The 15,432-nt window shown below is 42.9% G+C and overlaps 1 protein-coding gene, 1 long non-coding RNA gene and 1 other non-coding gene across 4 annotated transcripts in view; 2 read left to right on the forward strand and 1 right to left on the reverse strand.

The window, feature by feature from the left end:
* Positions 1-13,479, reverse strand: part of LOC128103128 (uncharacterized) — a 31,514-nt gene extending 18,035 nt beyond the window's left edge. Inside the window, exon 1 of one of the 2 annotated variants that reach the window (XR_008215631.1) lies at positions 13,238-13,479. This is a non-coding gene — a long non-coding RNA (uncharacterized LOC128103128). Of the gene's footprint in view, positions 1-13,207 lie in introns of both variants that reach the window. The other variant, XR_008215630.1, reaches the window with a different exon arrangement.
* LOC128103078 (vomeronasal type-1 receptor 4-like) lies at positions 1,057-7,927 on the forward strand. The gene has a single exon (XM_052727164.1). The coding sequence runs from the start codon at positions 2,972-2,974 to the stop codon at positions 3,875-3,877; it is 906 nt and encodes a 301-aa protein (XP_052583124.1). The 5' UTR covers positions 1,057-2,971; the 3' UTR covers positions 3,878-7,927.
* A 90-nt stretch (positions 13,480-13,569) lies between the features above and the next one.
* On the forward strand, positions 13,570-13,651 carry Trnas-gcu (transfer RNA serine (anticodon GCU)). The gene has a single exon. It is a non-coding gene; the product is annotated as a tRNA-Ser (tRNA).
* The last annotated feature ends 1,781 nt before the right edge of the window (positions 13,652-15,432 follow it).

Here is a 15,432-nt window from a genome sequence, read left to right on the forward strand (position 1 = left end):
TCTTGCTCTCAACAGTGTATCTGAGACTTTCTCAGAAAGTGGAATCTCCGGAGATGGATGACATTTGTCATACTCTCAGGTGTGGAACAGGTCAAGGAAAGAACAGGACATTGCCTTTTCTGTACCTGTAAAGCAAGTCCTTTCTAATTGCCAGCTTCAGAACTTTGTGACAGTGAAGAGACACAGACTGGAGACATAGGCAGCGAAGACTCAGAACCCAGCTGCTGTTCACTTCCTCACTGTGTGTCCGTTAAAGTAATTCAATTCTGGACTGTACTTCCAGGGATCATTTCTATACTTTGTTACATACAGTAATTAAATGCCAATTAAGTCTGAAAGAGCTTCTAGAAGAAACCTATGTAGTAATTGTGGAGGGAGAGAGAGATGTGCCCCAGGGACGATTCTGCAGAGAACACAGAGAGTGAAAACAGAAGCCCAGTGACAGGTTGTTGAAAACAAGACTGAATGCAGACGGTTCAAACGCAGCCCTGGAAGGCTCAACTGGCCAGAGGACTCACCCAGAGCCTGTCTTCCACCTCGGCCGCTGCAGTGAGCACACCTGACCACTCTTGGATGTTCCTCCCTGGGGCTGCAAAATTTCCCTCTGAAGCACATCAGCTCCTTTTTCTTTGACTGTGAGGCATAGGGCTGGGCGAGCCTGATCTCCACAGGTATGTACCACAGGTTGGAAAGATGGTTAAGTGCCAGGCTTCCATGCTTAGGAGCCAGTGCCTTTGGGGAGCTCAGGGAGGGTCTTTCCGTGTGTTGCCTCTTTCCTTTTGGGGAGAATAAGAATGATACAAGAGCCGGTGGTGGTGGTGGGGGCGGCGGTGGTGGCGGCCGCGGCGGCGGCGGCGGCGGCAGCGGTGGTGGTGGCGCACGCCTTTAATCCCAGCACTCTCTGTGAGTTCGAGGCCAGCCTGGTCTCCAAAGCGAGTTCCAGGAAAGGCGCAAAGCTACACAGAGAAACCCTGTCTCGAAAATCCAAAAAAAAAAAAAAAAAAAAAAAAAAAAAGAATGATACAAGATCGTCTCCAGTTCCTAGGGGGAAACAAACCAGAAACCCTTCTCTTCTGTAAGCTCTGCCTTCACCTGTACCATGACTACACCATTATCAGTTTCCACACAATTTCATGGCATATTTGTCCCTTACATATGGACAAACTTTCTCTTAACCTATTAAGAACTTAATTCTACAAACCCCTGCCCTTGTGTGTGTGTGTGTGTGTTTATCTTAAATGTTTTTCTGCACTCATCCTCAAAGTCTCCCCTAATCTCATAGACAACATACTGTACCTCTGAGTCAACTTCATCATTATATACTAGTATGATGGAGAAAACTGTTAACAATTAGTATTGAAAATTATTCTTTATCTTGGCCAGGTTATGCATTGATATAATCCATTGTAAATTAGACTTAGTTTTCTGAAGCATCAAGCACTGTTACCATTGTTAGTTGAGAAAACTCTGTCTGAAATGGGCACAGTTGCCTGCCTGAGTTGTTACCTAACTCAATGTACAGCATGCCCTTTTAAGTTGTTTCCAACAATAATTCAAAAGCTATTTAGGAAGGTAATTCCCTATTATCCCTGCTACTGTTCAAATTGTTAGTCAAAAACTACTGGAAGTATTGTAATAGGTGTTTCAAAGCTTACCCCAAATCTGATTTGGAACTTTGGGTCCTGGGAAGATGGGAAACACTAGACCAAAATCATAAAATCTTAAATATATTTGTTAATGACATGAGGGTATTGGGGAACAGTTTGAATTTTGTTTTTTTTTAAAGATTCTAGATGTCTGACTAAATTTTTAATCAACTCTTATTTAAATATACCAGTTACAGCTGTTCTTAATAGTATGCCTGGTGTTTTATTGCACTATGGGCTGAGAATTTCAAATCCCAGGATGCTATGTTTAATGCATGGCTACAGATTGTAATTGCTTATCTTGCAGTCAAGGAAACTGAGGCTGAAAGACAATACTTTGTGAGTGTTTCTACTCATGAGGCTGCATCATCCCAGACTTGGGAACAAGCCAATATTCACACAGTTCTTGCTACCAGTGATCTTGGAGATAAAAGATAAAAGACAGGCATAGAGGCACACACCTCTGGAGTATAAAGATATATGAATCAAAGATACAGTAACTAGAGACAGGACATAAAAACAGATCTTTGCTATATTCATTTTTTTAAAAATCAACATAGTAACAAAGAAAAAGGTATTATAGAAAAAGAAAGGTCTCTCCCTCTGAAAGATACTAATGCTGATGCAGTAAGATGGGATTGTTTTCTTTCATACTGACTTTCATTTTGCTTTTTGGACTGTTCTAGGATTTTCATGGGGTGAGGGTTCAGACAGGTTCTTGTTATGTGACTGTGGCTGACCTGAAACTCTCTATATTGCCTAAGCTGAATATGACTGTAGTGAATCTACAGTAATCTTCCTGCCCCACCCTACTTCAAAAGCAAGTGAGCCACCATGCTTGGCATATTTTTTTTTTAAAGAAGTGCCTTGTTCACTAGGTGTGAGGGACAGGAGGTTAAGGGAAGGTACAGACTGGGAAATGATTCACAGGGGTGGTAAAAAAATTAAATAGGAAATGCAAGGAGGTATTTGGTGAGCATTTGAGTTTATTTCAACATATGCTGAGTTCAAAATACATGGATTATGTAAACATTTAAACATGTAATTTAATTTTGCTAATATGGAAGTCTATTTGCTAATATAAATATGTTTTGTAATTTCAAATATTTTTATTTTCTCCCACAGATTCCACTTAAGGTACAAGATGCCCCATAAAGACAACAAGAAAAATAGTAGGATTTTTTTGATTAAAGAAGAAAATCTTGTCTATTGCACATGTCAAGGCTATCTTTTATGTACCAGAAACACACTATGACATAAAATATGTTTTATAGATACATATCATTTCCTCGAACTCCACTTAAAAGATCCCAAATTTTCTGCCGATGAAGTTAGAAATGGTTTTGAATATTAGTGAAATAACAATATTCCTTCTTATAACTGGACTTGGCATTGTGGCGAATGCTTCTGTCTTTGTGAATCACATAGGCGCTTTTGTGGGCTCTGGGAAGAAATCTATACACCTCATTCTCATGCACTTGGCTTTTACAAATATTATAATGCTTTTCTCCAAGAGCATGCCAATGACAATTGCAGCTTTAGGTCTGAGACACTTCCTAGGTGATGTGGGCTGTCACATTATTGTTTATCTAGAAAGGATGACCCGGGGCCTCTCCATCTGCACCAGCAGTCTCCTCACTGTGGTCCAGGCCATCATCATGAGCCCCAGAACCTCCTGGTGGGGGAGGCTCAGACTGAGGTCCACATGGTATATGCTTTTCTCAGGGCTCTTTTTTTGGATTCTCAATTCCTTGATCAGCATGAACCTCCTCCACTCCATCAGAAACAGAGTCACAAACACATTACAACTGAATAACAATAGTTTATACTGTTATTTCAAAAAAGAAAGTCAGAAAATAAACAGCATGCTTCTTCCTCTCATGGTCCTGAGAGATGCTGTGTTTCAGGGTACCATGGGAGGGGCCAGTGGCTACATGGTGTCTCTTCTCCACAAGCACCACCAGCATGTCCTCTACCTTCAGAAGGCCAAGCTTCTCTACAGAACTCCCCCTGAGCTGAGAGCTACTCAGAGTGTCCTCCTTCTGATGCTCTGTTTTCTTTTCTTCTATTGGACAGATTGTGCTGTCTCTTTGTATTTATCTTTTTCTTTGAAGAATGACTCCTTCACAATGCATTTTCAAGAATTTCTGACCCTTGGTTATGCAGTTCTCAACCCATTTATCCTGATTCAGAGGGAAGGACACCTGGCTGAATGTTGGCATGGTCAGTAAGATTGGAGAAGCCACGTTTCTTTGATCTCTTCAGAATAGGAGGTTTGAAACGACTGTTAGTATTTTCTATGCCTTGTATATGTTTTTTAATCAAGTAAGAAAAGCTTAAGCAGGTAAAGATAGTCTCACACAGTACAGCTGGTGGTGAGCAGCCTATGTTTGATACGAAGATCAGATTAAAGAGAGAGGGACCCAGGTATCTTCTCATTTACTCTCACATCATCCTTCAACATTCAGTGTGGACTCTGCATAGATAGATGGAGGTCATTTGGTGTGAATTCTGCATAGATAGATGGAAGTCATTGAGTGTGAACTCTGCATATAGATAAATGGAGGCCACTCAGTATGAACTCTGCATAGATAGATGGAGGTCATTTGGTGTGAATTCTGCATAGATAGATGGAGGTCATTCAGTGTGAATTCTGCATAGATAGATGGAGGTCATTTGGTGTGAATTCTGCATAGATAGATGGAGGTCATTTGGTGTGAACTCTGCATACATAGATGGAGGTCATTTGGTGTGAATTCTGCAGAGATAGATGGAGGTCATTTGGTGTGAACTCTGCATAGATAGATGGAGGTCATTCAGTGTGAATTCTGCATAGATAGATAGAGGTCATTTGGTGTGAACTCTGCATAGATAGATGGAATCTCTCTCCACTGAGCTTCAGGTAGTGAAGATCAGCAGAGTGATGTGCCAGCATCTGCACAAATTACTGAAGTGAATCCCTTTGACTCAGGAACCCCATTTCTAGGAACTAATCCTTCAGATACACATGTTCACTGAAGAAATACAATTTACAAATTATATACATCATTCCAAACACATTGCCTAAATACCAAACGAGATGTGCATTTGTTAGCTACTTGAAAATATTCAGGGGCTGGGGAGTAACTCAGTGTCAGGGTGACTTCCTCTATGGACAAGGCCCAGGCTCAACCTCCAGAACCAAAGCAAAGAGAACAACACAACAGGAAACATATCCCCAAGTTCCACACTGACAAGAGAATTATGGCATTGAGGACTGGTTGAGATGGCTCAGCAGGGAAAGGCACTTATCACCAAGACTGACACCTGAGCTTGACCCCAGGAACCACATGATTAAAGAAGTAAACTGACTCTCTTAAGCTGCCCTCTGACCTCTACATGTGCCATGGCACATGCATGCTCCCCTCCCACAAAAAAATGTATTTTAAAAATTTACAAGATTTTTGGTATGATATTTATAAGATGATAAGCTTAAAATATATTAATATAGAATGAAATATTTAAGTGAGTTTTAATTTAATAAAATAAAAACATAAAAATAATGGAATATAGTAATATCTTTAATTAGATTTGCTCTCCATCATTTTGCAAGAATAAGAAAACCATAAGAATTATTATATTTGAGACAATCTAGATAAACAGAAGTTTAATAAGTACTTCCTTTTACCTTTATGAGTTATTTTGTTTTTTAAAAATATGAGGAAACTGAAGAGATAGGTCAGTAGTAAAGATCACATGCTGCTCTTGCAAAGGACTCATGTTTTATTCCCAGTACATCAAGTGGTTCATAACTGCATATAACTCCAGGTCCGGGGGGATCCAACATCTCTGGACTTCTCTGGCACTTGTACTCATGTACAAAGACACATACACATAACTACAAATAAAAGTAAACATTTTGGCTATTGAAGTTTTTCTTTTTGTTTTAGAGACACAGTCTCATGTAATAACCCAAACTGGCCTCTTGCTTTAAGGCAGAGGCTGGCTGTCTTAATTAGAGTTTTATTGCTGTGAAGAGATATGACCACAGCAACTCTCATAAAGGAAAACATTTCACTGGGGCTGGCTTACAGTTCAGGGGTTTAGTCCATTATCATCATGGTGGGAAGCATGGTGGCATGCAGGGAAACACAGTGCTAGAGGAGGAGCTGAGAGTTCAATATCTGGAACTGCAGGCAGCAGTAAGTGAATGTCACACTAGACCTGCTTGAGCATTTGGGATCTCAAAGCCTGCCCCCTCGTGATGCACTTCCTCCAACAAGGCCACACCTCCTAATAGTGCCACTCCCTATGAGCTAATGGGGGCCATTTTTATTCAAATCAACACAATGGCCTTGAACTCCGGATCTTCCTGTCCCTAATATTCCAACTGCTGGGATTAGAGTTATATGCCACTGTGCCTGGCTCAAATTTATTTTGGTGACTGCGTTGAAGATCTGAGAGATGTAGGAATGGTGCTGGTCAGTGCTCCTGTTGACAGAAAAAGCAAGTCAAACTGGTAGAAGGTGGGAAGAGCCTCGGTAGGGTCTTTCACAGTGGGCATTTCCCTGCTCTGTTGAGGACATAATAGGAGAGGAGTATGGAAGGGCTTCTGGCTTACTGTGAAGATTTAGGTGCGGTTTTGTAGATATGTACTGTTTCTAAGAGTCACTGACTGCATTTAAGGTAAGTGTAGTTTTCTTCCTTTTGATCTAACAATCCCAACTACTGGATATACAGCCAAAGGAAATGAAATCAGAATGTTAGAGACACTTACACTCTATGTTTAGTCACAAAAGCATTCACTATGCACATGGATTCAACCTAAGTGTCTGTCAATAGATGAATACATAAAACTGTCATATATAAACTGAATGAAATATTATTCATCCACAAAAAGAAAGAAATCCTAAGGGTCTAGATGGGAATAGGAAGTGAGGAGTAATAGAAGAAGAGGAAATTGGGAGAGGATCAAGCAAAACCCAGCAGGTATTAAAATGCCATAATGGAGCCAACTATTCTGAATGCTGAAATAAAAATGCTGAAATAGATAAACAAAGGGACAAAAACAATCATCACCACAAAAGGAAAGAAATTATGACATGAATAAAAAGCAAAGCATCCAGCCCACAATAATAAATGGTGGAGAGAACTAAAAACAGCTCTTGAGTTGCCTAGAAGGGAGAAAGAGGAGGAGGGGGAAGACAAGAAGACAACGATGTAAGAGAAGGAGAAAAAGGACAAGGAAAAGGTACCGCTGTCTGGAGGACCAGCCTCCAGCAGCACAAGGCTCAAAGGAAAAGTCCACAGCGTGATGAAGTTAAGACTTTTCTATCTGAGGGGTTTTGAGGGAGGAAAACACTCACACACATTCTCTCCTGATGGTTTCTTTTCTTTATTTTGTTCATGTTCTCATGACGCTGTTGTCTTTCATGTTAAACAACTCTGTTGCTCCTACATTGCTCCGTCCTATCATGTCTTTTTACAGTTTATATATCCCAACAAACTCTTTCAGGCAATATAAGAGTTCTAATTACCCAAGAATATCTGCAGCCCTCATTTGGGACTACAAAGTCAAATTATAATCTGTAGCCTTGACTAGTCAGAATTTATTTTCACAAATTGAGGTCAGGAATGGGTGCAAGGAACTAATCATTTGCCAGCTAGCTATAACTGGGCTGTTTTTATATATACAACCTAGCCAAACAGTACAGATGTGTGTTGTCATGAACAAAAAATTGGAAACATTTATCTAAAAAACATTAGCAAGGCATCTGGTCTAATCTTAAGCCTTTTGAAGCTTTGTTTCACCTAATGATGTACAAGAAAGCTGTGACTTCATATCTCAGCATAAAGATTAAAGGAATTTGAGCCAGCCTAGCTCCGGGACACAAATGTTTTCCTAAATCATAAATCTAAGCTGTGATCTAAAGCAAGTCCTAAGTGTTTCACAGTCCTTGTGGAACTTAGTTATGAAACATATTCTAGCATTATTTTTATTCAACAAAACTCTGTCAATAGACAATAAAGCTTAAGAAATCATCTTTCTGACAATCCACAGAATTAAACGCCCAGTAGATGGAGATGTAATCATGAGATAGACACACTACAATACAGATAGTGGTGACTCCCCACATCATATACATTGTAGCAGTAAGCATTCAGGGACACAACAGAAGCAAAATACATTCTGGAGTCTGTGTTCTCATAAGCCTTGCTTAAATGAGACATGCCCATTAGAGAGTTTTTCTTCTGGTGGGTTGACACTTGAACTTCAATTGCCATCTACTGTTCCTCTGACATGGCCACTGGCTACCGACAAAAAGGAGAAGGGGGGGGGGGGGGAGGAGGAGGAGGAGGAGGGGGAGGGGAAGAGGGAGAGGGAGAAGCAGCACAGCAGCAGCAGTAATCCTGGCATTTGGAGCAATATGAAGAACCAGGAAGACAGTGTGTTCAGTGAAATATACCAGACACTGAAAATGCCACATGATTTCAGTTACATAGGGGTTTACATTCTTAAGAAGACAGATGGGACCAAGACTGGGGACTCACAGGTTTAGGGGGATACTGGTTAAAGGATTGGGTCAATGGGTCAGAGGTACAGCGCTTGCCTAGCAGTCATAAGGCTCTGGCCCAAACCCAAGCACAGGGGGAAAAATTAGCCAGTTAGACAAAAGGAATGTACTCAAGAGACCAATTAAGCAACACTGTGACTGTGATTGCTACCATTAATAACAATGCACTACATATATTTTTTATGTGTAAGATTTTTTTACTAGCATGTATATATGCACTCCATGCGCATGTCTACTACCCACAGAAATCAGAACTGGAGTTACAAATAAGATTGGGAGCTGCCATGTGGTTATTGGAAACTCAATTTCGGTTTTCTGCAAGAGCAATAAATGCTCTTAACCACTAAGCCATTGTTCCAGCCCCCATAATGGACTATATCTTGAACAATTGCTGAGTATATTTTAAGTGTTCCTACCATAGAAAAAAAAGATAAAGTATGTGAGACAATGCATACATTAATGATGCAAGTTAGTCATTCCCCAGTGTATTCATATTTCAAAACAGCTAGCCTTGGTAATACATACTTGTACTACTTGGAGGCTAAGATAAAAAGGTCACAAGTTTGAGGACAGCCTGAGTTACCTAGCAAGACCTTCTCTCAATAAACATATAAATATAACAAAAAGAAACAAAGAAAATGTAAAACCAACCTATCCTCTTGGTTGGAAGAATATATTTGTAAACCATACATTTTATTAAGGTTTAATATCAGAGACTGGAGAAATGGTTCAGTGGCTTTGTAGAGGACCTGAGTTTGACTCCCAGCTCCCACATGGTTCTTCACAAATATCTATAACTCCAGTTCCAGGTTATCTGATGCCCTCTTCTGTCACCTCCTGCACAGCTTGGTTCTGGAAATCTGAGTGGGGCATCAATGGAATGAAGAACTGTAGCTTGAGTTTTCCTGCCTGGCCCACAGTCAGGACAAATCTCTCTCACCCGCCAGTCCCACAGCCACTCAGACCCGACCAAATAAACACAGAGACTTATATTGCTTACAAACTGTATGGTCGAGGCAGGCTTCTTGCTAACTGTTCTTATAGCTTAAATTAATCCATTTCCATTAATCTATACCTTGCCACATGGCTCGTGGCTTACCGGCATCTTCACATGCTGTTTTGTCATCATGGCGGCTGGCAGTGTCTCTCTGACTCAGCCCCACTTCCCAGCTTTATTCTCCTCCTTGTCCCGCCTACACTTCCTGCCTAGCCAATGGCCAATCAGTGTTTTATTTATTGACTAATCAGCAACACATTTGCCATACAGAACATCCCACAGCAAAGAACAGTAAGCATTCTCATTGAGTGGCACCAACTACACAGCAACCAGAAATCTTAGCATATTTTTTATGTACAATGCAGGAGGAGGGGTTAGCTGGACTCTGTAGGAAATAAGAGGTCTCTGTAAATAGTCTCCAGCTATAAACATCCAGAAAGAAGAGCCTGCAGGAGCTGCCAGCTTTTGCACACACTGGCCAATCATTTGTCACACTGTCAACCTTCCTACACAGACCAGAGGACAGCTTTGCCGATTCCAAGTCTGACCCGTACAGAGAATGCTTTGCCATTACCATAGATCTGAGCCATTGTGAGGTGTAAGAAGAAAGAAGTCTATTTTAGAACTTATACACATGGAAGATTCTGCAATTGCTGATAAGGAGAAAAATATAAACAAGTTTTTAGTTAAAATGGGAATAGGATGGATTTCCTAAGAAAGCTTATTTAGGAAATATTAGGTTACATAGGAATAAGAAAATAAATGGAGGAACTCTAATCTAAGACAACATAGTTAAACTAAGCTACCGACATCTGTGTTTGTAAGGCTGCTGCTTCTTCTCTGGAGAGTGTACAATCTGTCCTTCTCCTTGAGAAGTGACCACCACCCGTATCCGCTTAGACATTATCTTAGTTAGGGTATCTATTGCTGTGATGATCTAAGGCAACTTGTGGAGGAAAGGGTTAATTTCACTCACAGTTCCATATAACAATTTATCATTAAAATCGTGAGGTCAGGAACTCAAGCAGTGGAGAACATGGAGGCAGGAGCTGATGTAGGGGCCGCAGAGGAGTGCTGCTTACTGGCTTGCTCCTCATGGCTTACTCAGCCTGCTTTCTTATAAAACCCAGGACCAATAGCCCAGGAGTGACCCCACCCCCAATGGGCTGGGCCCTCCCCCATCAATCACTAATTAAGAAAATACCCTACAGCTGGATCTTACGGAGGCATTTTCTCAATCATCTTTTCAGATGAGTATATCTTGTGTCAAGCTGACATAAAAATAAAACAAGCGCCGGGCAGTGGTGGCGCACGCCTTTAATCCCAGCACTCGGGAGGCAGAGCCAGGCAGATCTTTGTGAGTTCGAGGCCAGCCTGGTCTACAGAGCGAGATCCAGGAAAGGCGCAAAGCTACACAGAGAAACCCTGTCTTGAAAAACCAATAATAAATAAATAAATAAATAAATAAATAAATAAAACAAGCTAAAACATGCATAAAGGTGCAGTAAGTGGCACTCACATGTCAGTGGCAACCAACAGCTGTCTAACTGGACTTAATTCCCACTCAACAGGAGGGAAATCATGCCTGGTGCTACATACTTAGCCAGCTTCCCAAGGAATACTGAGGTCGTGGACCTCAGAAAAGAATTTACTACCACCACTTTGCCAGACCAGCACCATTCATCCCTCACTACTTTAGAAATCTTATCCGTGCACCCACAGAGAAGTGCAGCTAACACCCCTCATAAAAGAAGCACCTCTTTACAGCACATGGAAACAATCACACACACACACACACACACACACACACACACACACACACACACACACACACACCAAAAAAAAAAAACACCCCACAATGCAGAGGTCCACAGGTTGTGGGAAGTCCAGCCCCAACAGAGACGGCTACATGACAGCTGCATCTGGGAAGATCAGGCAGAAAGCAGCTCAATTAACCACAGCAACAAAAACTGTGATGCTGGGGATCAGCTGTTGAGATGCTCAGGAAAGTGCTTGCCTTGAGCATCAGGACTGGAGGAGAGCCCCAGAGCCCTCGATCTGCTTTGTTTTGTTTTTGTCGAGCATGCCATATGTGCTTGTAATTCCAGTGCTGGGGAGGTAGAGACAAGCCGACCCTGAGGGTCACTGGCAGCCTAGATGACTTGGCAAGTTCCAGGTCCCAGTGAGAGACCCTGTCTCCCAAAGAAAGGTGGGCTGTTTCTAAGAAGCAACACCAGAGCTGTCCTCTGGCCTCCTGTTGCGTGCAAACATAGGTGCATACTCACACACATGAATGCACACAGAAATGGGAGCAAATGGCAGTGGTATATGCCTGTAACCCCAGCCCGAGGCTGGCTGAGGCAGGAGGATCACAAGCTGCAGGTCAGAAAGATCCTGTCCATAAATTAATAAATTATTTTAACACCAAATAGTGAAACTCTTTGCCACTACTAAAGGAAAATTAGGAGACCACTGTTCTGCTTACACATATTTTGAAGCAAGTGAAACTTTAAAACATGTGATTAGCTTTGATCAGAATTTTTAAATCAGTGCTTTCAACTGAGAAGTCAAGGATTCAGCTAAGTTAAAGAGAGGGAAGTCAAGAATGCTCCATGAAGAAAATTCCTTGTTGGAAGACAGTGAGGTCTAGACTCTTCTTGGTGCAAAAGCCATAAACACATTGGGCACAGGGAGCAAGGTGGTCGGAAGCTGCAGAGCTGAGGTGGGGCTGCTTGAACCAAGCAGGTCATGGAACAAAACCACAGCATAAAGGCTCTTCAAGAAAGAAGAAAATAACTATTCGTTGTAACTCTTGATTCACAAAAACCAGCGCACAGATGCTGGTGCACCCTTCGGGAAAGAACCCTGACTGGACAGTTATGAACACAGTCAGGCACAGTTGGCATCTGTTCCTCCCGTGGTCAGCGGTGACTGATTTGCCTGGACTCGGTGAGGAATCTTGCTGATTCCTTCCTTTTCAGGTGTGGGGATAGCGGTGATCCGCCCCCAACTTGCCTCATCACAACTCTCTCTTCATCTGACCTGCAGATGTAACTGCCTGTTCACCTTTGCTCTGTGCTTTCCTCTGAAATCGCCGTTCTCTTCCTTAGAAAACTTGCTTTCCGAGGCTAGAGAGGTGGTTCAGCGGTTACAAGCCTTCTTGCTTTTCCAGAGGACCTGAGTGTAATTGCCACGCCCTTTTTTGGCCTCCTCCGGTACCCACATGCATATATACCCCCACATTGACATACACATACACAAAAATAAAAATAAATCTTGAAAGAAAGAAACAAAGAAAAGGAGGGAGGGAGGGAGGGAAGGAGGGAGGGAGGGAGGGAGAAAAAAGCCCCATACTTTTCGGGCAGGCATGTAGCTCATGCCTGTAATTCCAGCACTGGAAAGCGTGAAACAGGAGGGTTGCCACCAGTTTGAATCCAGCCTAGGCTACACCCTCTCGCAACAAAACAAAAAGCAAAGCAAAACAACAACAAAAGGATTTGCTTTTAACTCATTTTCGAGCGGACATTTATGACGGACTAGTCAGTAATCTCTAGCCATGTTTACTTATTTTATGCATTATTCATTTCCTAAAACAAACAAAAACAGGTGAAATAGGAATTTTCACCTCTTTCCGCAATCATCTCGTAGCTCCGGGCGCCCACCCGCCCTCTCCCTCCCTCCCTCCCTCCCTTCTGCCTGTCCCTGGCTCCACGCGCGCGCATGCGTTTGGGCGTGTGTTTGCGCGTACTTTTCCAAGCACCACGTGCCTTGCAAAATCAAATGCCGACTAGGCGAGCTAGAAATCAGGGTCCCTCTAGTGCCGGTGGCCTGGGAGAAGATCCTACTACACAGAAGACAGCGGATCCTGAGTACCGTCTACTCCGATCCGATCCGGAGACCCCTTCCCTAGGCACTAGCTCCCCAGAGGTCGGCGGCAGACACACGGGGGTGGGAACCCGCACGCGCCCCGGGCGCCAGGGAGCGCTGTCGGCCGGTCGGGCCTGGACCACCTCTGCCATGCCCACCTCTGTCATGCCTACCTCTGCCATGCCCACCTCTGCCGCGCCCACCGCCCCCTCCTGCACGGCCTCAGGCTCCCACGTCTGCAGACAGGGCCCGCCCAGGAGGCTCCTCCCCGGTGCTCCTGTCCTGGGACTGCTTTGCAGAACGCTGCGGAAGCACACACTTCCCAGCATCCTTTTGTTGTTGTTGTTGTTGTTGTTTCTCGCCCCTCTCGTTTTCTTCGTTTCTAGTTCTTTTCTCTGGGGACAAGCCACGTGTCCCCGACTGCCCCAGTGCCCCTCGGAGCGCCACAATGTGGCCAGGAGGTAGAAAACTCTGACCGAGCCACGTGGTGCCGTTGGCATGCTCTGACGAGGTGGCCGAGTGGTTAAGGCGATGGACTGCTAATCCATTGTGCTCTGCACGCGTGGGTTCGAATCCCATCCTCGTCGACCTGGGCCTTTTATTTATAACAGAAGGTTTATATGTAGTTGTGAATTCAAGCCCAGCTAGAGATGTATATGTAGCTATGAACTCAAGTCTGACTTGCTCAGGACGGCGATTAAATCTTACTAAGCTCTGTTTGGGTTTTACGCTGTGGTTGACTTGGCGCTCACTGGTTGCTAGGGTCCCAGCGAAGTGCTTGGCTTGGTCAATTTAATGCAGTTTCTCCTAGTGAGTTCCCTCCTGGCCACTGAAGGGAAAACAAAGAAAGGGTGAGAAGAGAAAGAAGGGGGTAGGGAGAAAAGGGGAGCTGGACGAAGCTGAAGTCTCTCTCCACTCCGTTTTATTACTTTCATTTCATTATGGCATTTTCATATATTAGCACTACTGTGAGAGCTAAAAATAAAAGGTCAGAGTGCGCACGCGTGACACACACACACACACACACACACACACACACACCCCAGAACCACCATACCAGAGTGAAATTATTACTGCTTCCATACTTGGTACATAATGAAACATAGGCTATATTTTCACGTGTATTTTGGATCTATCTAGTGAGTAGAATGGCTAGAATCTTACAAACGACTTTCTCTAATTATGCTTTCCTTTGCTGTCAACCTGTCTGTCCTTAGATTTACTAACTCCCCAGGGGGATCGGGATCTGTCCCTGGTCTACGGGCAGGCTTCTGGACCCCGCTGCCTGTGGTGTTTGCACAGTTTGGTGCAGTGGGAAGGGGCTTGGACCTGCCTAGGCTCAATGTGCCGGGCTCTGCTGACTCCCCATGGGAGACCTCGGTTTGGGGGATGTGGGGATGCGGGGTGACTTGGGAGGGAGGGCTGGGGGTGAGAGGAGGGAGAGGGATCTGTGGATAGCATGTGGAATGAGTAGAAAATTTCTTAATAAAGAAAAATGAAAAATAAAAAAATAAAATTACGTAATCAATAGTGGGTAAAATAATAATATTAATTAATAATATATTAATTAATAATTAATAATAATATATATCCCCTTCCCCCAGGCCGAGGGAACATCTTGTTAGAAGAATCAAAAAGAATGTAGAAACAGATGATAAGGTGGGGGAGGGGCTGCTGTGCCGTGCCCTCTTCTGACTACAGTGATTACCTGTGCAAGATCGAGGCAGCTGAAAATTCCAGCATGGGCGGGAGAGGGACCACAGAGGCTGCAGCCCTCGCTGACTCTGACTGCTAGGGAAGGGACTGTCCCTTTCTTTGGATGGGAGTAACCACTAGTAGGTTGCCCATCCCCCCACACGACCCCATGACCACGTGTATATAGGGAACACTAATTAGACTAAAAAGGTAGATAAATAAATAAGGACATGAAGATGAAAGGCAGGTGGATAGGGTGTTGTTTCTGAGGAGATTTAGATAGGGTAGTAGGATCAAGATATATTGTATACATTTTTCAAAAAATAAAAATACTGTTTTAAAAAACTACTAACTGCAAAAGTTTTAAATAATCATAAACTGTTAAAAAATACACTGAAATTTATGTTAGTATAAAATAGCCACATAAGCCTGGAGTGGTGGTGCATGCAGGAAGATCTCTGTGAGTTCGGGGCCAGCCTGGTCTACAAAGTGAGTTCTGGGACAACCAAGGCTATTACACAGAGAAACCCTGTCTCAAAAAGCAAAACAACAACAAAAATCAAACAAACAACAATAAAAAAGCCATATAGTTATCTCAGAACTTCTATTTTTTGCATTCACAAAATTCTTGTTTTACAAAATTAGCTTATTTATTTATTTATTTATTAATGTT

The sequence above is a fragment of the Peromyscus californicus genome, unplaced genomic scaffold, assembly GCF_007827085.1.
Source record: "Peromyscus californicus insignis strain IS unplaced genomic scaffold, ASM782708v3 Scaffold_8__1_contigs__length_139910024, whole genome shotgun sequence".
Classification (NCBI taxonomy): domain Eukaryota; kingdom Metazoa; phylum Chordata; class Mammalia; order Rodentia; family Cricetidae; genus Peromyscus; species Peromyscus californicus.

Coding starts and splice junctions, on each gene's coding strand:
- LOC128103078 (XM_052727164.1), top strand. CDS start 2,972: ATGAAGTTAGAAATGGTTTTGAATATTAGTGAAATAACAATATTCCTT.